The sequence below is a fragment of the Oncorhynchus clarkii genome, unplaced genomic scaffold, assembly GCF_045791955.1.
Source record: "Oncorhynchus clarkii lewisi isolate Uvic-CL-2024 unplaced genomic scaffold, UVic_Ocla_1.0 unplaced_contig_6262_pilon_pilon, whole genome shotgun sequence".
In the NCBI taxonomy this organism is placed as follows: domain Eukaryota; kingdom Metazoa; phylum Chordata; class Actinopteri; order Salmoniformes; family Salmonidae; genus Oncorhynchus; species Oncorhynchus clarkii.
Window position 1 is genome coordinate 129746 of NW_027258057.1, and position 24713 is coordinate 154458.

Below are 24713 nucleotides of genomic sequence, written 5' to 3' on the forward strand. Positions count from 1 at the left end.
ACTGATGTTCTTTGTATCTTCGACGTAAAAACAAGTTTTGGACTTCCACACAAAATGACTTCTTTAGTTATTTTATGTTTAAGGAAGTGTGTAGGTCACATTCTGTATCATACAGCTATGCATGTTATATATTTAGAACCACCTGTTCAATTGGAATCCAGCGACGTCTGTGTCTTCGGTGTCCTAGAACTGTCCAGGTTTTTGTGTTCTGACTTGTAAAACAGGATGAATAAAATAAGTAATGTAAACATATCAGTAATTACCAGGAAGCTCTACATTTGTTTTAAAATCACACTAAGATTTTTAAAACTGGCCTCGGTTTATTGAGAGATCTGATTTAGGATTTACCCTCGTAGCAAGGTTGTTTTATCATGTGGTTTCATTCGGGTCTCTATTTAAAAATAACACTGTCTTTGGCAGGAGAAAGGCCAGACTCGGAGGAACCAGAGCCAGGGACGTCCAAACTAGCAAGACGACACCACTGCTCCCAGTGTGGAAAGAGTTTTCACCAGAAAGCACACCTGAAAGCTCATGAGAGAATACACACAGGAGAGAAGCCTTACCACTGCTCCCAATGTGGAAAGTGTTTCAACCAGTCGGGGGAGCTGAAACAACATGAGAGAATACACACAGGAGAGAAGCCTTACCACTGCTCCCAATGTGGAAAGTGTTTCAACCAGAGAGTAAACCTGAAACAACATGAGAGAATACACACAGGAGAGAAGCCTTACCACTGCTCCCAGTGTGGAAAGAGTTTCAGCCGGAAAGCAAACCTGAAAGCTCATGAGAGAATACACACAGGAGAGAAGCCTTACCACTGCTCCCAATGTGGAAAGTGTTTCAACCAGTCGGGGGAGCTGAAACTACATGAGAGAATACACACAGGAGAGAAGCCTTACCACTGCTCCCATTGTGGAAAGTGTTTCGTCCATTTGGAGGTGCTGAAACAGCATGAGAGAATACACACAGGGGAGAAGCCTTACCACTGCTACCAGTGTGGAAAGGGTTTCAACCAGAGAGGACACCTGAAACTACATGAGAGAATACACACAGGAGAGAAGCCTTACCACTGCTCCCATTGTGGAAAGTGTTTCGTCCGTTCGGTGGAGCTGAAACAACACGAGAGAATACACACAGGAGAGAAGCCTTACCACTGCTCCCAATGTGGAAAGAGTTTCAGCCGGAAAGCGTTCCTGAACCAACACGAGAGAATACACACGGGGGAGAAGCCTTACCACTGCTCCCAGTGTGGAAAGCGTTTCAACCATTCAGGGAAGCTGAAACGGCATGAGAGAATACACACAGGAGAGAAGCCTTACCACTGCTCCCAATGTGGAAAGTGTTTCAACCAGCCGGGGGACCTGAAACAACACGAGAGAATACACACGGGAGAGAAGCCTTACCACTGCTCCCAGTGTGGAAAGCGGTTCAGCCATTCAGGAAAGCTGAAACGGCATGAGAGAATACACACAGGAGAGAAGCCTTACCACTGCTCCCAATGTGGAAAGCGTTTCAGCCAGATAGGATACCTGAAACAACATGAGAGAATACACACGGGGGAAAAGCCTTACCACTGCTCCCAGTGTGGAAAGTGTTTCAACAATTCAGGGACGCTGAAACGACATGAGAGAATACACACAGGGCAGAAGCCTTACCACTCCTCCCAGGGTGCAAAGCTTTTGCCCATTTAGGAAGCCTGAAAGAACACATTAGACTGCACACAGAGGAGAAGGCTTAGAAAAGCTCAGACTGTGGGAAAACATAGTACTCATAACAGTCATTTAAACGTCATTAGAGAATCCACACAGGAGAGAGAAATTACTTCTCTTAGCGTGTATATTGATATTTCACATCACATTGGCTTAAAATTCATCAGAGAACATACACAGTGCTCCCATTGTCTTATATTGTTGACCGACAATGTGTTTACCTGTCTTTACCATATGAAATTAAATGGTACAGGGTATACTCAAACATATATTTGACCTACAAAACTAAGGACATGATTGTGGACTTCAGGAAACAGCAGGGGGAACACCCCCCTATCCACATCGATGGAACAGTATTGGAGAGGGTAGTAAGTTTTATGTTCCTCGGCATACACATCACAGACAAACTGAATTGGTCCACCCAGCAGCGCCTCTTCAACCTCAGGAGGCTGAAGAAATTTGGCCTGTCACCAAAAGCACTCACAAACTTCTACAGATGCACAATCGAGAGCATCCTGTCGGGCTGTATCACCGCCTGGTACGGCAACTGCTCCGCCCACAACCGTTAGGCTCTCCAGAGGGTAGTGAGGTCTGCACAACGCATCACCGGGGGCAAACTACCTGCCCTCCAAGACACCTACACCACCCGATGTCACAGGAAGGCCATAAAGATCATCAAGGACAACAACCACCCGAGCCACTGCCTGTTCACCCCGCTATCATCCAGAAGGCGAGGTCAGTACAGGTGCATCAAAGCTGGGACCGAGAGACTGAAAAACAGCTTCTATCTCAAGGCCATCAGACTGTTAAACAGCCACCACTAACATTGAGTGGCTGCTGCCAACACACTGACTCAACTCCAGCCACTTTAATAATGGGAATTGATGGGAAATGATGTAAAATATATCACTAGCCACTTTAAACAAGGCTACCTAATATAAGGTTTACATACCCTACATTATTCATCTCATATGCATACGTATATACTGTACTCTATATCATCTACTGCATCTTTATGTAATACATGTATCACTAGCCACTAACTATGCCACTTTGTTTACATACTCATCTCATATGTATATACTGCACTCAATACCATCTACTGTATCTTGCCTATGCCGCTCTGTACCATCACTCATTCATATATCTTTATGTACATATCCCCTTACACTTGTGTCTATAAGGTAGTAGTTTTGGAATTGTTAGCTAGATTACTTGTTGGTTATTACTGCATTGTCGGAACTAGAAGCACAAGCATTTCGCTACACTCGCACTAACATCTGCTAACCATGTGTATGTGACAAATAAAATGTCATTTGATTTGACCTCAGAAATAAAGAATCTTGGTTTGACTTGGACTCCAGCAGATCCTTATTTTATAATATCCACCACAACTCTCCCACAGATTGCTGTTTATCATTGTCTCAATGAAGAGTTCCTCTTTCGACTTTCCTGGGGGCAATTACAAACCTCCCACTGGTTGAATAAACGTTGTTACCCGATTGATGAGATTATTATGGGTGAGAGCAATTATTTTATTTGTCAAATGGCAACCAAGCATCGGTCATCATGTCACCAGATTAAGACCCTCAAAATGTATTGGAATTGAGCATCAAGCTCATCACATGTAGTTTCACCACCCTGTGAAGTTCATAACTTATTTCATCTGTAGCCTAATAAACGACATGGTTTTCCAAGTTTTAGAGGGAGGACCACACAACATATCATCACGTGACTCCAAGTTAACTCAGATATGATGGTTATTTGTTGAAGGAATTAAATTGCTCTCTGTTTTAATACCCAATTAAAATAAAACACTGTCAATTCATAAGGAATTGTAATTCCCTTATTCTATAATGATAGACAGAGCCCAGTCTTAAAATCAGACTGCAGAGTTTATTCAAGAGAGTACTGAGTACACATTTTACCACAGGTTATAAACGGAAAATGACGTCAGCGTTTTCTAAATGTTCCGTCTCTTCTTGACACTGGTAGAAAGGCTCTATAGTTCTCAAGCCTTCCCTCCTCGCCTTGAGCCAAGGCCTTGAGCCAAGGTCAGCTAGTGTAGATAAGCATTCTAGTCAGTTTGGAGATATAGTTCATTCATTTGTACCAAGGAACAGACCGTCATTGTTCTAAACTCTTGACCACATTCACACACACATTATTTTCAGTACTGGGATCAAGAAAGAAAACTCATACATATACAGAATAGTATTCTGATTAGTACATATACAGTAACATAATAGTATTCGGGTTAGTACATATACAGTAACACGCTAGTATTCTGATTAGTCAGTCCTGATTGAAATGTATACATAATTAGTCATCATTGATATATAAATATTTGTACATAAAGGAGTTTCCATCGCCATTTCTCACTAAAACGTTTATACTGGCACAAAAAGACCCAACCATGTCAGACAAACTAACATATCGTCTGTCAGCATTTATAAAAATATTCAGGCATATCCTGTTTCCGTCAGCCCGGTCATTACTTTTGAAATGGTTGGATCAATATCCACCTTCATGATGTGGATGAAGCCTGATTTGGAATGTCTGAGTAGTTCTATATGATGTCATAATACACCCCTCGATAATCAAGTGATATTTGGAATGTCTGAGTAGTTCTATCTGATGTCATAATACACCCCTCTGATAGTGATACATTTGCTCCATTGTTTCCATGTCAGTTGGTTTCCCACTCTGATGATGTATATCTGACAGAGGGGCTTTAAATGAATAGTATGGTGACATCTTAGTGGGGCTTGAAGTAAATAGGATTATTAATCATAAACTCCTATAGCAACAATACAATGCAGCTTTGACATCAAGAAGAGAATGGGCTGATGGGTGGTGGTGCTACTCTATAGGTAAGGCTGTCCAATATGAATGTTCAATACACACAATAGGTTGGTTATGGAGGGTGATGTATCACAGTCAAAGTCCTGCAAAAAGAGCTAAGAGACTCATATTTGTGTAAACTATACATAGTTGTGTTCTGTGGTTGTCACTGAGTTGGCTGATATCCCATTTTATGGGGTCACTCCACAATTAAGGCTGTACAGTGCCTATACAAAGTCTACACTTTGCTCCTTTCATATTTATTTTGATCCTGATAAACTCCCCAGTCCCTGCCAGTGACAAGCATACCCATAACATGATGCTGCCACCACAATACTTAATGTGTGGTCTATCTCCAGGTCATCAGACTGTTAAATAGTCACCTCTAGCCGGCCTCCGCCCAGTATCATCCTATATAACTACTGCTGTACACACCTTTTATATTAGTTTCCGGTTCTACCATTTCTATATTTCTAAATCCTTAAAAGAAATTGTAAGGAAAATCAGTAGGTCACACAAATGACTATTTCTAAACAAAGATAATAGACAAGTAGAATGGGAGAGGTTTCTTATACTATCTTCACTTACTCGGTGCAGAGACTCCAGGGGTGGTGATGAAGGCTGTGGGAATGAAGATCAGACAGTGAAGAGACTTCAGGGGTGGTGATGAGGGCGGTAGGAATGAAGATCAGTCAGCAATACTGGTCCTGTGGTCAGGTGGGGGAGTGGTCGAGGCAGCCAATGATTGTGAGGAAGCAATGTGGGGAACAGGCTCCTTTCTACTACCATTCTGAGGTCTGGATACATGCCAACAAAGACTACAAATGCTTCAAACAATGAGAGTGGCTACCATTGACCATCACACTTTCTTTCATAACCAGGAAGCCCATGTTGAGCCAGCAGTGTTCCCACTATGGAAGAGGGAGCAGGATGCCTTCATCCAGTCTCTCAGAAAACCATGTTGAGCCATCAGTGTTCTCACTATGGAAGAGGGAGCAGGAAGACGTCATCCAGGGACAAGGACAAAGGTGCAGCACTGGTGTTAGTAGCTGATGACAGAAGTGACAGCCTGGACACACAGCAAAGTTTGACGCGATCAGTGTTGTTGAGCAGAGAATCAACCAGATTGATTCACAGTCAGTGTTGTTGAGCAGAGAATCAACCAGAGAATCAACCAGATTGATTCACAGTCAGTGTTGTTGAGCAGAGAATCAACCAGATTGATTCACAGTCCGTGTTGTTGAGCAGAGAATCAACCAGAGAATCAACCAGATTGATTCACAGTCAGTGTTGTTGAGCAAAGAATCAACCAGATTGATTCACAGTCAGTGTTGTTGAGCAGAGAGAGAGATTAAAGTAGACGGCACGCGGCAAAGTGATTGATTGATGACCTTGCGTCATGATGACCTGTGCATGTCCGAATATGTGCCCCCGCCCCGTCCCCCCTGTTCCAGTGGTCACGTGTTAGGGGTTGTGTGTTATTTCATAGCTATATGTCATCCTTTGAAGTAGTCCTGGTGATTGATGTCTAGGGGCCTGGTTGAACTGGGGGGGTTGTGTTTGAAGTTGTGGACAGGGTATGACCCCCCCACCCCCCAGTTTTATCGCCCTTATGTTTGTTATCTGATGAAGCAGGAATGTCCTGGGCTGTGGCATATGCCTTATAAATGTCCAGAACAAGCAATTTTTTAAATAAAGACCTGAATATTAAACATCTAAAATATGTCTACAAGGGCAATTATCGGAGTGCTTTGCAGCTCATGTCATGAATCCAACGACAAAAGCCTGGATGATGTTTTGCGTGAGGCTCCCGAATGTTTTAAAGGATTTTTGTGTACAAGCGAGGGTCATATGTCTTACATATTCAGCCCGGAGGAATCTACGGTTAAGATATTCACAGACAGCGTGTCCCAACCCTTTTATCGGGCAGAACCCGAGAGTTTTTCTCCAGCGCTAAGGATGAGAGAATGGCTTAAAATAAGACTAGCGCTGTGTCAAATGGAACGCGCCCTGAGTGCTTCAAGGCTGCCCGGATATGCGTTGGAAGAACAGGTCTGTGGCCGAAGTGATCTAATGGCCCTAAGAATCGCTTCAATGGCGTATACCCCGGACTCCAGAGTGACAATTTTAGCATGTGAACAATTTGATAGTGCAAATGCTTCGAAAACGGTCAGTTCATATGTATCTTCCAAAGCATGCAAGGATGTACATTTTTTTCAAATGATGTTCCGTTTTAAATGGCGCGATTACCATATTTTCAGAACACTGATGAATAAGCTGGACAGTCTTTTCAAAAATCGGGAACAATTACGGCGATGGCCGCGGTTATCGTTGAGACATACCCAGGAACAACAAAGTCGAAGGCGGATCTTTCCCTGGATGGAAAGTGGACAGAGCTTCGACGGAGCGCGGAAAAGACTTTGCGATGGGGAATTGGAAACGGATCATGTTCAGGGCTAACAGGACACCTATATCTGGAAGAAATAGTAAAAAAAATGTTGAATTATAACATGTGTTAAAATGTAGGTGTTAATTTTGAAAATGTATAGCCCCCATTTAACTAAGGGGAAGCGCTCTTTTCTCTCACGCTAGGGTCTGGCGCAGACAACTGTAAGATCTGAAAAACTTTCATAGGCTGTCATTGTAAATAAGAATTTGTTCTTTAACTGACTTGCCTAGATAAAAAAAAAAAGTGAGAATGCTATTCATTGACTACAGCTCCGCTTTCAACACCATAGTGCCCTCAAAGCTCATCTTTAAGCTTAGGAACCTGGGACTAAACATCTCCCTCTGCAACTGGATCCTGGACTTCTTGATCCCCAGGTGGTAAGAGTAAGTAACAACACATCTGCCACGGTGATCCTCATCACGGGGAGCCCCTCAGGGGTGCATGCTCAGCCCCCTCCTGTACTCCCTGTTCACTCATGACTGCATGGCCAGACACGACTCCAACGCCATCATTGAACAGTGTCATCAGGCCTGATCACTGACAACAACAACAAAGCCTACAGGGAGGAGGTCAGAGACCTGGTCGTGTGGTGCCAGGACAGCAACCATTCCCTCAATGTGATCAAGATAAAGGAGATGATTGTGGACTACAGGAAAAGGAGGACCAAGCACGCCCCATTCTCATTGACAGAGCTGTAGTGGAGCAGGTTGAGAGTTTCAAGTTCCTTGGTGTCCGCATCACCAACAAACTATCATGGTCCAAGCACACCAAGACAGTCGTGAAGAGGGCATGACAAAACCTATTCCCCCTCAGGATACTGAAAAGATTTGTCATGGGTCCTCAGATCCTCAAAACGTTCTACAGCTGCACCATCGAGAGCATCCTGACTGATTGCATCACTGCCTGGTTTGGCAACTGCTCGGCCTCTGACCGCAAGGCACTACAGAGGGCAGTGCGTACGGCCCAGTACATCACTAGGGCCAAGCTTCCTGCCACTCAGGACTTCTATAGCAGGCGGTGTCAGAGGGACTTTTTTTGTACTTTACAAGTATTTTTCTTAACTGCATTGTTGGTGAAGGGCTTGTAAGTCAGCATTTCACTAAGGTCTACACCGGTTGTATTCGGCACGTGAATAATAATATTTAATTTGATTTTCATACTTTTCAAATAAAACACTTTTCAACCCACATGATCTATTACATAATAAAAGTTTTAAAAAAAACGTATACAAATATCATGTCATAGTGAATTCATGACATGTGAACGAACAAGCCTTTTCATACTTTATAATATGGCTATACAGTGGGGAGAACAAGTATTTGATAGCCTGCCAAATCGCCAGTGTTTCCTACTTACAAAGCATGTAGAAATCTGTCATTTTTTATCATAGATACACTTTTTTAAAATTTATTTATTTCACCTTTATTTAACCAGGTAGGCAAGTTGAGAACACCTTTATTTAACCAGGTAGGCAAGTTGAGAACACCTTTATTTAACCAGGTAGGCAAGTTGAGAACAAGTTCTCATTTACAATTGTGACCTGGCCAAGATAAAGCAAAGCAGTTCGACACATACAACGACAGAGTTACACATGGAGTAAAACAAACATACAGTCAATAATACAGTATAAACAAGTCTATATACGATGTGAGCAAATGAGGTGAGATAAGGGAGGTGAAGGCAAAAAAAAGGCCATGGTGGCGAAGTAAATACAATATAGCAAGTAAAACACTGGAATGGTAGATTTGCAGTGGAAGAATGTGCAAAGTAGAAATAAAAATAATGGGGTGCAAAGGAGCAAAATAAATAAAATAAATACAGTAGGGAAAGAGGTAGTTGTTTGGGCTTAAATTATAGGTGGGCTATGTACAGGTGCAGTAATCTGTGAGCTGCTCTGACAGTTGGTGCTTAAAGCTAGTGACGGAGATAAGTGTTTCCAGTTTCAGAGATTTTTGTAGTTCGTTCCAGTCATTGGTAGCAGAGAACTGGAAGGAGAGGCAGCCAAAGAAAGAATTGGTTTTGGGGGTGACCAGAGAGATATACCTGCTGGAGGGCATGCTACAGTTGGGTGATGCTATGGTGACCAGCGAGCTGAGATAAGGGGGGACTTTACCTAGCAGGGTCTTGTAGATGACATGGAGCCAGTGGGTTTGGCGACGAGTATGAAGCGAGGGCCAGCCAACGAGAGCGTACAGGTCGCAATGGTGGGTAGTATATGGGGCTTTGGTGACAAAACGGATTGCACTGTGATAGACTGCATCCAATTAGTTGAGTAGGGTATTGGAGGCTATTTTGTAAATGACATCACCGAAGTCGAGGATTGGTAGGATGGTCAGTTTTACAAGGGTATGTTTGGCAGCATGAGTGAAGGATGCTTTGTTGCGAAATAGGAAGCCAATTCTAGATTTAACTCTGGATTGGAGATGTTTGATGTGGGTCTGGAGGGAGAGTTTACAGTCTAACCAGACACCTAGGTATTTGTAATTGTCCACGTATTCTAAGTCAGAGCCGTCCAGAGTAGTGATGTTGGACAGGCGGGCAGGTGCAGGCAGCGATCGGTTGAAGAGCATGCATTTAGTTTTACTTGTATTTAAGAGCAATTGGAGGCCACGGAAGGAGAGTTGTATGGCATTGAAACTTGCCTGGAGGGTTGTTAACACAGTGTCCTAAGAAGGGCCAGAAGTATACAGAATGATGTTGTATGCGTAGAGGTGGATCAGAGACTCACCAGCAGCAAGAGCGACATCATTGATGTATACAGAGAAGAGAGTCGGTCCAACAATTGAACCCTGTGGCACCCCCATAGAGACTGCCAGAGGTCCGGACAGCAGACCCTCCGATTTTACACATTGAACTCTATCAGAGAATTAGTTGGTGAACCAGGCGAGGCAATCATTTGAGAAACCAAGGCTGTTGAGTCTGCCGATGAGGATGTGGTGATTGACAGAGTTGAAAGCCTTGGCCAGATCAATGAATACGGCTGCACAGTAATGTTTCTTATCGATGGCGGTTAAGATATCGTTTAGGATCTTGAGCGTGGCTGAGGTGCACCCATGACCAGCTCTGAAACCAGATTGCATAGCAGAGAAGGTATGGTGAGATTCGAAATGGTCGGTAATCTGTTGGTTGACTTTGCTTTCAAAGACCTTAGAAAGGCAAGGTAGGATAGATATAGGTCTGTAGCAGTTTGGGTCAAGAGTGTCCCCCCCTTTGAAGAGGGGGATGACCGCAGCTACTTTCCAATCTTTGGGAATGTCAGACGACACGAAAGAGAGGTTGAACAGGCTAGTAATAGGGGTGGCAACAATTTCGGCAGATAATTTTAGAAAGAAAGGGTCCAGATTGTCTAGCCCGGGTTGATTTGTAGGGGTCCAGATTTTGCCGCTCTGTCAGAACATCAGCTGACTGGATTTGGGAGAAAGAGAAATGGGGAAGGCTTGGGCGAGTTGCTGTGGGGGGTGCAGTGCTGTTGACAGGGGTAGGAGTAGCCAGGTGGAAAGCATGGCCAGCATCGAAAAATGCTTATTGAAATTCTCAATTATGGTGGATTTATCAGTGGTGACAGTGTTTCCTATCTTCAGTGCAGTGGGCAGCAGGGAGGAGGTGTTCTTATTCTCCATGGACTTTACAGTGTTCCAGAACTTTTTTGAGTTAGTGTTGCAGGAAGCCAATTTCTGCTTGAAAAAGCTAACCTTGGCTTTTCTAACTGCCTGTGTATAATGGTTTCTAGCTTCCCTGAACAGCTGCATATCACGGGGGCTGTTCGATGCTAATGCAGAACGCCATAGGATGTTTTTGTGTTGGTTAAGGGCAGTCAGGTCTGGGGAGAACCAAGGGCTATATCTGTTCCTGGTTCTAAATTTCTTGAATGGGGCATGCTTATTTAAGATGGTTAGAAAGGCATTTAAAAAAAAATACCCAGGCATCCTCTACTGACGGGATGAGATCAATGTCATTCCGGGATATCCCGGCCAGGTCGATTAGAAAGGCCTGCTCGCTGAAGTGTTTCAGGGAGCGTTTGACAGTGATGAGTGACCGCTGACCCATTGCGAATGCAGGCAATGAGGCAGTGATCGCTGAGATCTTGGTTGATAACAGCAGAGGTGTATTTAGAGGGCAAGTTGGTTAGGATGATATCTATGAGGGTGCCCGTGTTTAAGGCTTTGGGGAGGTACCTAGTAGGTTCATTGATAATTTGTGTAAAAAATTAACAGAGAAAATGTGTATTAACACACTACCTATTCATAGAAGTATTTATTCATCATCTACATATTCATATTACGCTTCTACGTCTGTGTACAGGAAAGTATTAGTTGTATGACGAAAGAGAAAATATATCAGCTAATTGTTAAATAATTATGACGTTCTTTCCAATACAAAAAGTGTTGTAACTATTGTTTCCAAACTGCGTTACCCACTCCAGACAGCAGATGGCGATGGGCGTCTTTCAGGTGCTGCTTCTTCCGTGACGTATAATGGACTGGACGGACGCTTCTTCAGGAACAACAAGGCGGCTACTCTTTCAACCACCTCTTTAGCTTGCTAGACAACATAAAACTGAAAGATTGACGCTTTAGATCATCTTAATGTACATTATCTAATCTCAGTGTTTTAAACACAAATCTGTTGACGCATTAACTGGTTAACTGTAACCTAATTTGCAAACTTGTTATATATTGATACTGAGGTTAGCACTAGGCAAGTCGCTAATAATAGCTAACTAGCTAGCTAGCTACCATCCCTTACCATGAGCTCACTAAACTACTCATCCCCTGCTAAAGAAGAGGAGGTTTGCCGTCCGGAGAAAGAAGCTCTGGCGCTGAACATTGTCATGGAAGATGAAGAGGAGGATGTTACAGTGAAAGAAGAGAAAGAACCTTTTAGAATGAAAAAGGAGGAAGATGAGACTGTTATAGTGAAGGAAGAAGATGCTGTTATAGTGAAAGAAGAGAAAGAATATTTCAGAATGAAAAAGGAGGAAGAGGAGGCTGTTATAGTGAAAGAAGATAATGAACATTTTGGAGAGGAAGGGGATGCTATCTCAATAAAGGTGAAGGGGGAAGACGTTTTGGCAGTGAAAGAGGAAGAGACAGAATATCAGATTAACACCAGTGAGTACTGTCTTCAACAGGGTCACAAACTATGCCCGTTGTTGAACTAATGTGTGGTTTTAAAGGGGCATTCTACTGAAGTTCTACACTTGAATATGTTGTTCAGTACTGTAGGAATTGTTAAAGGATCAATCTGCCATTGGTTCATATATTTTAGGGACTTTTCAATTAGATGTATTGAATTCTCCATGTTGTCTATATTGAAGTTCCCCTCATCTAGTATAACAGGCTTTTAAAATTCAATATTGAAACAAAATCTCTACTTAAAATATCAAAGGGACGGAAAAGGCCATTTAGTGGAACGACCCTTTTACATTTGCATCACAAACAATATTTTATAGGACCTTTGTAGACATAGTCATGCCTCTTGTAAGACTCTGATTGTAATAGAAGATCATAAGTTTACCATCTGTTTGATGTTCTCATTCACACAGGAGAGAGACATGACTATCGTGGATCCTCTGGGAAGCCTCAACAACATCCTGATGCTGACAAGGCTGAGAAGAGTCTCTCCAGATCAGAACACCAGATGGTACAGATTGGTCTGGACTAGCAAACAGCTTGGTCTGGTCTAGCATACAGCTTGGTCTGGTCTAGCGTACAGCTTGGTCTGGTCTAGCATACAGCTTTCTCTATCGGGCTCTGGGCTGGGTTTCTGTAAATCACTTTATGACAACAGTGGCATCAGCATCCATAATGATATGTGTCTGTGTCCCCTCTTTGTGGTTACCAGGACAACGCTAGCCCTTCCTCCCTCCTGGAGTCCCCGTGTCATGCCTTTCCCGGTAGCGCCTTACTGCTGGGTATAAAGAGGTTGTCTGTGCTGCTGGTGGACTGCAGGAAAACAACGGGGCTGAGTGGAACTGTGAGAGGAGGAGAAGAGAAGAAAGGATCAGATTTGACACATCAAAGTAAGTGCTGTAGTTCAGTTTGAACAAATACAATAGATCTGCCCACCGGTATCTGTTACCAGGACAACCAGCAGAGTTATGTTACTTGACAGGAAGATAGACTGGTATCTGTTACCAGGACAACCAATGATTCCATACATTGAAACTAGTCCATTGGAGTTTTCCTTCTACCCCTCTCTCTCCCTGTAGTGCTGTACTGAAACAGCTGCTCCCCCTCTCTCTCCCTGTAGTGCTGTACTGAAACAGCTGCTCCCCCTCTCTCTCCCTGTAGTGCTGTACTGAAACAGCTGCTCTCCCTCTCTCTCCCTGTAGTGCTGTACTGAAACAGCTGCTCTCTCCCTGTAGTGCTGTACTGAAACAGCTGCTCTCTCCCTGTAGTGCTGTACTGAAACAGCTGCTCTCTCCCTGTAGTGCTGTACTGAAACAGCTGCTCTCTCCCTGTAGTGCTGTACTGAAACAGCTGCTCTCTCCCTGTAGTGCTGTACTGAAACAGCTGCTCTCTCCCTGTAGTGCTGTAGTGAAACAGCTGCTCTCTCCCTGTAGTGCTGTACTGAAACAGCTGCTCTCTCCCTGTAGTGCTGTACTGAAACAGCTGCTCTCTCCCTGTAGTGCTGTACTGAAACAGCTGCTCTCTCCCTGTAGTGCTGTACTGAAACAGCTGCTCTCTCCCTGTAGTGCTGTACTGAAACAGCTGCTCTCTCCCTGTAGTGCTGTACTGAAACAGCTGCTCTCTCCCTGTAGTGCTGTACTGAAACAGCTGCTCTCTCCCTGTAGTGTCACGTGACTTGTGGCTTGTTTTTGGATGCGGCCGTCCCTTTGCTACTTTGCCAGTTAATGAATTATTCAGAAATCCGCAGTGTGTTTGTTCTTTTATTAAAGCTATAGGCCTTTGGCTTTGAATTGTTTGATTATCTGAGAGAAAAAACACTTTTCAACCCATGTGATCGATTACATAATAAAACACTTTTGGCTGTGGAGGTCCTCCTGTGGAGGTCCTGGGAGGTTATTCGTGGTCTGTGTTTGTGAGGCCAGTTTGGACATACTGCCAAATTCTCTAAAACGACGTTGGAGGCAGCTTAGCGTAGAGGAATGTACAGTACCAGTCAAAAGTGTGGGGACACCGACTCATTCCAGGGTTTATCTTTATTTGTACTATGTTCTACATTGTAGAATAATAGTGAAGACATCAACTACGAAATAACACATCATGTAGTAACCAAAAAGTGTTAAACAAATCAAAATATACAGTATATCACAAAAGTGAGTACACCCCTTACATTTTTGTAAATATTTGAGTATATATTTTCATGTGACAACACTGAAGAAATGACACTTTGCAACAATGTAAATTAGTGAGTGTACAGCTTGTATAACAGTGTAAATCTGCTGTCCCCTCAAAATAACTCCACACACAGACATTAATGTCTAAACCGCTGGCAACAAAATTGAGTAAAATTGTATATTTAAGATTCTTCAAAGTAGCCACCCTTTGCCTTGATGATGACAGCTTTGCACACTCTAGGCATTCTCTCAACCAGCTTCATGAGGTAGTCACCTGGAATGCATTTCAATTAACATGTGTGCCTTGTTAAGTTAATTTGTGGAATTTATTTAGTTCTTAATTGGAGTTGGCGTTGGAGCCATACAGTGTTGTGATGAGGTAGGGGTGGTATACAGTGTTGTGATGAGGTAGGGGGGGTATATAGTGTTGTGATGAGGTGGGGGGGTATACAGGTAGGGGGGGTATACAGTGTTGTGATGAGGTAGGAGGGGTATACAGTGTTGTGATGAGGTGGGGTGGTATACAGTGTTGTGATGAGGTAGGGGGGGTATACAGTGTTGTGATGAGGTAGGGGTGGTATACAGAAGACAGCCCTATTTGGTAATAGACCAAGTCCATATTATGGCAACAACAGCTCAAATAAGCAAAGTGAAATGACAGTCCATTACTTTAAGGTCAGTCAATCAGGAAAATGTTTCTTCAAGTGCAGTCGCAAAAACGATCAAGCGCTATGATGAAACTGGCTCTCATGAGGACTGCCACAGGAAAGGAAGACCCAGAGTTACCTCTGCTGCAGAGGATAAGTTCATTAGAGTTACCAGCCTCAGAAATTGCAGCCTAAACACATGCTTCACAGAGTTCAAGTAACAGACACATCTCAACGTCAACTGTTCAGAGGAGACTGTGTGAATCAGGCCTTCATGGTTGAATTGCTGCAAAGAAAACCCTACTAAAGGACACCAATAAGAAGAAGAGACTTGCTTGGGCCAAGAAACATGAGCAATGGACATTAGACCGGTGGATATCTGTCCTTTGGTCTGATGAATCCGAATTTGAGATTTTTGGTTCCATGTGTCTTTGTGACATCATGTCTTTGTGAGACGCGGAGTAGATGAACAGATGATCTCCACATGTGTGGTTCCCACCGTGAAGCATGGAGGAGGAGGTGTGATGGTGAGTAGGTGTGGGTGCTTTGCTGTTGACTATATCAGTGATTTTATTTTGAATTCAAGGCACACTTAACCAGCATGGCTACCACAGCATTCTGCAGCGATATGCCATCCCATCTAGTTTGGGCTTAGTTGGACTGTAATTTGCTTTTCAACAGGACAATGACCCGACACACCTCCAGGTAGTGTAAGGGCTATTTTACCAAGGAGAGTGCTGCATTAGATGACCTGGCCTCCACAACCCCCTAACCTCAACCAAATCGAGATGGTTTGGGATTAGTTGGACCGCAGGGTGAAGGAAAAGCAGCCAACAAGTTTTCAGCATATGTGGGAACTCCTACAAGACTGTTGGAAAGGGATTCCAGGTGAAACTGGTTGAGAGAAAGCAAGGGTGTGGGAACTCCTTTGTTTAACACTTCTTTTGGTTACTACATGATTCCATATTGTTTTTTCCTAGTTTTGATGTCTTCACTATTATTCCACAATGTAAAAAAATAATGAAAAACCCTTGAATGAGTAGGTGAGTCCAACCTTTTGACTGGTACTGTACATTCAATTCCCTGACAACAGCTCCAGTGGACCTTCCTGCAGTCAGCATGCCAATTGCCCGCTCCCTCAGAGATCTGTGGCATTGTTGTGTGAACAAACTGCACATTTTCGAGTAGCCTTTTATTATCCCCAGCACAAGGTGCACCTGAGTAATGATAATGCTTTTTAATCAGCTTCTTGATATGCCACACCTGTCAGGTGGATGGATTATCTTGGCAAAGGATAAATGTTCACTACCAGGGACAGAAACAACATTGTGCAACAAAATTCTGCAATCTTTTATTTCAGCTCATGAAACATGGGACCAACACTTTACATGTTGCGTTTATATTTTTTTGTTCAGTATAGTTGCTATCAGTTTTAGGAACATATGATGTCCTAGCGAATTCATAACATGTGAATGAACAAGCCTTTTCATATTTTGTAATGTGGCTATATAGTTTTAGGAACATCTCCCCAAAATATTTCACCAGACTTTTTACTCTACCCGAAAAGTCATAACATCAGCGATTAGTCAAAAATGTAGAAAATGTATGAACATCTCAAGAAACCCTTTCAACAACGGGGAGATGTTACTGATGTGCTTTGTGTCTTCGGCGTGAAAACAAGCTTTGGACTTCCACACAAAATTACTTTATTTTAGGTTTAAAGAAGTGTGTACGTCACATTCTGTATCATACAGCTATGAATGTTATATATTTAGAACCACCTGCTCGATTGGAATCCAGCGACGTCTGTGTCTTCAGTGTCCGAGAACTGTTTAATTTTTTTGTGTTCTGATTTCTAAAACAGAAAGAATAATAAGTAATGTAAACATAGCAGTAATTACCAGGAAGCTCTACAACATCATTTGTTTTAAAATCACACCAAGATTAAAACTGGCCCCAGGTTATTGAGGGATCTCAATAGGATTGACCCTTTATCATGTGGAGGTTTCATTCATGTCTCTATTTAAATAAACACTCTGTCTTTGGCAGGAGAAAGACCAGACTCAGAAGAACCAGAGCCAGGGACGTCCAAACCAGCAAGACGACACCAGTGCTCCCAGTGTGAAAAGAGTTTTAACCACATACGTAACCTGAAAACACATAAGAGAATACACACAGGGGAGAAGCCTTACCACTGCTCCCAGTGTGGAACGGGTTGTAACCGGTTAAGGGACCTGAAACAACACGAGAGAATACACACAGGGGAGAAGCCTTACCACTGCTCCCGGTGTGGAAAGAGTTTTACCCAGTTATGTAACCTGAAAACACATGAGCGTATACACACAGGGGAGAAGCGTTACCACTGCTCCCAGTGTGGAAAGAGTTATACAACATTTGGGAGCCTGAAAATACATGAGAGAATACATACAGGAGAAAAGCTGTACCACTGCTCCCAGTGTGGAAAGAGTTTTAACCAGAAAGGATACCTGAAACAACATGCGAGAATACACACAGGGGAGAAGCCTTACCATTGCTCCCAGTGTGGAAAGAGTTTTAACCAGAAAGCCCACCTGAACCAACATGAGAGAATACACACAGGGGAGAAGCCTCACCACGGCTCCCAGTTTGAAAAGGGTTTTAACAAGTTAAGGGACCTGAAACGACATGAGAGAATACAGACGGGGGAGAAGCCTCACCACTGCTCCCAGTGTGGAAAGAGTTTTACAATGTTGGGGAGCCTGAAAATACATGAGCGGATGCATACAGGAGAAAAGCCGTACCACTGCTCCCAGTGTGGAAAGAGTTTTACAACGTTAGGGAGCCTGAAAATACATGAGAGAATGCATACAGGAGAAAAGCCGTACCACTGCTCCCATTGTGGAAAGAGTTTTACCCACTTAAGTAACCTGAAAACACACGATAGAATACACACAGGGGAGAAGCCCTACAACTGCTCCCAGTGTAGAAAGAGTTTTACCCACTTGTGTAACCTGAAAACTCATGAACGAATACACACAGGGGAGAAGCCTTACCACTGCTCCCATTGTGAAAAGAGTTTTACAGAGTTAGGTAACACGAGAAAACATGAGATAAAACACAGAGGAGATCAAGATGTTGGCTTCTGAACAGTATGACATCGGGAAGATGAAGGCTTCTGAACAGTGGGACAGATAAAGGTCCAATACATGGTGGGTCAGTAGTCCCCAGAGACTCTGAATGTGTCTTGACTTTCCAGTGTTTTCCGTACTCCGTATATCATATTTTGTATATCGTACTCTGTCCTCAATTTGAGAGAAAAAATCCAATTAGAGCAGTTTTTCCTCAACTCGGTCCTTGGGGGATGATCAGCTTTACTATTGATCATAGATTGTAGATTCCATCAATGTAATTGTCTGCATCATTTCCAATTACCCATATATTTTGGGGGGTAAATGTACATATATACTGTTATCTCAGAATGATGTTGGGGATAATTAGGTAGTAAACTCCACCAGAAATACATTAACATGTATGACTTTAAGTTAAACAATAATTTTCACTCATGACTACTGGTTTCAATTGACATTTTCATCAAACTAACAAACAAATATTTTATGAATTTATTGTTACAAATCAACTTGCAAGGTTTCTAGCTAACTAGCCTTACCAGCCTGCTAACGTTAGCCTTACCAGCCTGCTAACGTTAGCCTTACCAGCCTGCTAACGTTAGCCTTACCAACCTGCTAACGTTAGCCTTACCAACCTGCTAACGTTAGCCTTACCAGCCTGCTACTGTTCAAAACTTTTAGAACACCTAATTTTTTCATGTACTCTGAAATTAAAGCATCGAACAAATAAACAATTGGAGACAAAATGAATAAATAATGGAATCTTTTTATTTATCAAAATGTAATCAACATTTTTTGACTCAGAGCCGCACATCAGGGTATAATCACCCTCTAGGAGCTCCAAGCTGTCTTCATCAGGGTATAATCACACTCTAGGAGCTCCAAGCTGTCTTCATCAGGGTATAATCACACTCTAGGAGCTCCAAGCTGTCTTCATCAGGGTATAATCACACTCTAGGAGCTCCAAGCTGTCTTCATCAGGGTATAATCACACTCTAGGAGCTCCAAGCTGTCTTCATCAGGGTATAATCACACTCTAGGAGCTCCAAGCTGTCTTCATCAGGGTATAATCACCCTCTAGGAGCTCCAAGCTGTCTTCATCAGGGTATAATCACAAACACTGCGGGATGCCTCCAAGACAGGCCACTCGATTTCGTCTCTGTGTTATATTGGCATCGAACATGTCACCCTCCCTAGGAGAGGGGGTGACCTTGATAATTTATTGTTAATACGAGAGGCTGCCTGGATCTTTAACTTAAAGACCCTTGCTCCCTTTCTGTCTCAACGTAGACTTTGATCTGAAGCCATTCTTGTGATTATTGTGACTTTGCCATTGTAATTGTTTGTAAGCTTGTGTAGTCAAATTAATCTATGATCGTATGCTATCCATTTGTTGTTTGTATGCTGTTCTTTGTGTGACATTTTAATATTTGATAATTAACCAATGATATTAGGCCACTCTTGGCCATGATTACAGACACCTGTGTCTTTTGACACGACATAAACGAGTCATCCCGCAGTGTTTGTGATTATACCCTGATGAAGACAGCTTGGCTGTTGGTAATTACATTTTCGCATCTGAGCTCCTAGAGTGTGCGGCTCTCTTGAGTTTTCAAGTTTTCTACTCCGCTAGCCAGCACCTCGCCTCAATAGGTGTGCGTTTCTTTTTCTTCTAGAACCTTTTGCAGACATAACAGCCGAACAAACTCGTGGCATTCTTTCTACAATGGAAATAAAATTATTGTTTGGAATGTTCTTCCCAACATTGTTACAGAAATTCTCACAAATGTGTTGCACTGGTTTCTTTGCTTTCGCCCTTTGGCACAGTTGATCCCAAACCAGCACCATGGGGTTTAAGGCTGGAGAGACTGTGCTGGCCACTCCATGATTTGAAGACTACCGTCTTGTTCTTTTCTTCTAAGGTAGTTCTGACATCGCCTGGAGGTATGTTTTGGGTCATTATCTTGCTGTAGTATATATATATATACACACAGTTGAAGTTGGAAGTTTACATACACTTAGGTTGGAGTCATTAAAACTTGTTTTTCAATCACTCCACAAATGTCTTGTTAACAAACTATAGTTTTGGCAAGTCGGTTAGGACATCTACTTTGTGCATGACACAAGTAATTTTTTCCAACAATTGTTTACAGACAGATTATTTCACTTATAATTCACTGTATCACAATTCCAGTGGGTCAGAAGTTTACATACACTAGGTTGACTGTGCAAAATTCCAGAAAATTATGACATGGCTTTAGATGCTTCTGATAGGCTAATTTACATAATTTAAGTCAATTGGAGGTGTGGGTGTATTTCAAGGCCTACCTTCAAACTCAGTGCCTCTTTGCTTGACATCAGGGGAAAATCAAAAGAAATCAGCCAAGACCTCAGAAAACAAATGTAGACATCCACAAGTCTGATTCATCCTTGGGAGCGATTTCCAAATGCCTGAAGGTACCATGTTCATCTGTACAAACAATAGTACGCAAGTATAAACACCATGGGACCACGCAGCCGTCATACTGCTCAGAAAAGAGACCCGTCTCCTAGAGATGAACGTACTTTGGTGCAAAAAGTGCAAATCAATCCCAGAACAACAGCAAAGGACATTGTGAAGATGCTGGAGGAAACAGGTACAAAAGTATCTATATCCAGAGATATTCGTATCCAGAGAGACTTACAGCAGTGAGTGCATATGTTTTCGTACAGGTCCCCCGTGGGAATCAAACCCTCAACACTGGCATTGCAAGCTACTACCAACTGAGCCACACTGGACCGTGTTAACGGATGTGTCTGTTTTATGTTTTTTTTCTTCATGAGCTTGCTTTTCTTTAATTGATTTTTCAAACCAATTTGGAGGGATGTGTTTGAGCTTGTCAACTTTTTTTTCTTGCTGGAGAGCAGGTTCATCTGCATAAACCAGGTCTTCTAGAGTTGAGGTGATCCGGTCCATCTGATGCCCCTCTTGCCATTTTTCAGGATCTGTGTCATAAACCAGGTCTTCTAGAGTTGAGGTGATCTGGTCCATCTGATGGCCCTCTTGCCATTTTTCAGGATCTGTGTCATAAACCAGTCATTGGGTCGGGGGGGGGGGGGGGGGGGGGGGGCATCCTTGTCCATTACAGACAACCTGACAGCAGAAATCGGTGTAGAAAGTCTCAATGACATTGACTATTTTGGGAGAGATTCCATAGTGGCAAAAGTGTTTTTTATATGGCTATTCAGGGGGCTTTTGTCTTTCAGATTTGATGCACCTGATGCGTTTCTTGACATTGTTCCATTGTTCCATTGTCTTCCATGTTGCGGATGATAGCGACTGTTTTTCCCTCCTACAGCCCAGAACTGTCTTGCCAGCCTCTTCCATTGGCCGGTTCAAAAGCGTAGGTGGTCCTATCCACTTCCTTGTGGGGGACGATTAAATATATTGTTTAGGGATGATGTTGAACTGACGCCTGGCCTCTGGGTGGTTCAACTTGGCAGAGTCTAAACCGGTTGTTCTTTTTCTCTCTCTCCCCCAGTTGAACTTCAGAGACATCTTCCTGATCAACAGACTGTGTTCACTGCTTACTTCTACCTCTCTTTTGCTTCTATCTTTAAGGGAGTTTTTTTTTAAAGGGAGTGTGTTTTTGTTCATGCCACATGAAAACAAATTATATATATATTAAATCTAATTCCATCTCTGACATCTAATTAATATATCTCTGACATCTAATTAATATATCTCTGACATCTAATTTCATCTCTGACATCTAATTAATATATCTCTGACATCTAATTTCATCTCTGACATCTAATTCTGTATCTGACATCTAATTCCATCTCTGACATCTAATTAATATATCTCTGACATCGAATTAATATATCTCTGACATCTAATTAATATATATCTGACATCTAATTAATATATCTCTGACATCTAATTCCATATATGAAATCTAGACCTACTTTTGTTTTTGTTTCATGTTGAGACATGATCACATCTAAAATCAGATTGGGAAATTTAATGTGTATTTTGTTTTGATATAAACCCTTAGATGCTCATTGTATGATTGGTACATAAACCCTTAGATGATCATTGTATGATTGGTACATAAACCCTTAGATGCTCATTGTATGATTGGTACATAAACCCTTAGATGCTCATTGTATGATTGGTACATAAACCCTCAGATGCTCATTGTATGATTGGTACATAAACCCTCAGGTGCTCATTGTATGATTGGCACATAAACCCTTAGGTGCTCATTGTATGATTGGCACATAAACCCTTAGATGCTCATTGTATGATTGGTACATAAACCCTTAGATGCTCATTGTATGATTGGTACATAAACCCTTAGATGCTCATTGTATGATTGGTACATAAACCCTTAGATGCTCATTGTATGATTGGTACATAAACCCTTAGATGCTCATTGTATGATTGGTACATAAACCCTTAGATGCTCATTGTATGATTGGTACATAAACCCTTAGATGCTCATTGTATGATTGGCACATAAACCCTTAGATGCTCATTGTATGATTGGTACATAAACCCTTAGATGCTCATTGTATGATTGGTACATAAACCCTTAGATGCTCATTGTATGATTGGTACATAAACCCTTAGATGCTCATTGTATGATTGGTACATAAACCCTTAGGTGCTCATTGTATGATTGGTACATAAACCCTTAGATGCTCATTGTATGATTGGTACATAAACCCTGAGATGCTCATTGTATGATTGGTACATAAACCCTTAGATGCTCATTGTGTGATTGGTACATAAACCCTTAGATGCTCATTGCATGATTGGTACATAAACCCTTAGATGCTCATTGTATGATTGGTACATAAACCCTCAGATGCTCATTGTATGATTGGTACATAAACCCTCAGATGCTCATTGTATGATTGGTACATAAACCCTCAGATGCTCATTGTATGATTGGTACATAAACCCTCAGATGCTCATTGTATGATTGGTACATAAACCCTTAGATGCTCATTGTATGATTGGTACATAAACCCTCAGATGCTCATTGTATGATTGGTACATAAACCCTTAGATGCTCATTGTATGATTGGTACATAAACGCGTAGATGCTCATTGTATGATTGGTACATAAACCCTTAGATGCTCATTGTACGATTTGGATATAAACCCTTCATGTTCATCATTTGGATATTTATAAATTCTAATTAACAAATAGATTAATATCATTTTCATTTTATTTATTCTAACCTTGAAACCTCTTTAATTTAGTCATTGTGTTTCATTGAGATAATTTGTGTAACTTGTCATCAAGCTAAAGGTGTATGAAAATGTGATGACGTTATGATAACATTGATAAGTTGTTGACATAAAAGTATTAAAAAACTCACTACCTCATGAATGTTTCCATCAGTATTATTAAAACAGTCACTACATCATGAATGTTCCATCAGTATTAAAACACTCACTACATCATGTTCCCATCAGTATTATTAAAACACTCACTACATCATGAATGTTCCCATCAGTATTAAAACCCTCACTACATCATGAATGTTCCATCAGTATTATTAAAACCCTCACTACCTCATGTTCCCATCAGTATTATTAAAACACTCACTACATCATGAATGTTCCCATCAGTATTAAAACCCTCACTACCTCATGAATGTTCCATCAGTATTAAAACCCTCACTACCTCATGAATGTCCCATCAGTATTAAAACCCTCACTACCTCATGAATGTTCCCATCAGTATTATTAAAACCCTCACTACCTCATGAATGTTCCATCAGTATTAAAACCCTCACTACCTCATGAATGTTCCCATCAGTATTAAAACCCTCACTACCTCATGAATGTTCCCATCAGTATTAAAACCCTCACTACCTCATGTCCCATCAGTATTAAAACCCTCACTACCTCATGAATGTTCCCATCAGTATTATTAAAACACTCACTACCTCATGAATGTCCCATCAGTATTATTAAAACACTCACTACCTCATGAATGTTCCCATCAGTATTAAAACCCTCACTACCTCATGAATGTTCCCATCAGTATTATTAAAACCCTCACTACCTCATGTCCCATCAGTATTAAAACACTCACTACCTCATGAATGTCCCATCAGTATTAAAACATTCACTACCTCATGTCCCATCAGTATTAAAACATTCACTACCTCATGAATGTCCCATCAGTATTAAAACATTCACTACCTCATGAATGTCCCATCAGTATTAAAACACTCACTACCTCATGAATGTCCCATCAGTATTAAAACATTCACTACCTCATGTCCCATCAGTATTAAAACATTCACTACCTCATGAATGTCCCATCAGTATTAAAACATTCACTACCTCATGTCCCATCAGTATTAAAACACTCACTACCTCATGAATGTCCCATCAGTATTAAAACATTCACTACCTCATGTCCCATCAGTATTAAAACATTCACTACCTCATGAATGTCCCATCAGTATTAAAACATTCACTACCTCATGAATGTCCCATCAGTATTAAAACCCTCACTACCTCATGAATGTTCCATCAGTATTAAAACCCTCACTACCTCATGAATGTCCCATCAGTATTAAAACCCTCACTACCTCATGAATGTTCCCATCAGTATTATTAAAACCCTCACTACCTCATGTCCCATC

The 24713-nt window shown here is 41.9% G+C and overlaps 1 protein-coding gene across 2 annotated transcripts in view; it reads left to right on the plus strand.

The window, feature by feature from the left end:
- LOC139394691 (zinc finger protein 585A-like) overlaps positions 1-24713 on the plus strand; it is a 53835-nt gene that overhangs the window by 18997 nt on the left and 10125 nt on the right. The window contains exons 1-5 of one of the 2 annotated variants that reach the window (XM_071142785.1): positions 11750-11798; positions 11868-12113; positions 12548-12645; positions 12847-13024; positions 16990-18583. In XM_071142785.1, the coding sequence (XP_070998886.1) occupies positions 11750-11798; positions 11868-12113; positions 12548-12645; positions 12847-13024; positions 16990-18077 (1659 nt within the window). In that variant the 3' untranslated portion in view covers positions 18078-18583. Of the gene's footprint in view, positions 11799-11867; positions 12114-12547; positions 12646-12846; positions 13025-16989; positions 18584-24713 lie in introns of those variants that run through there. The other variant, XM_071142783.1, reaches the window with a different exon arrangement.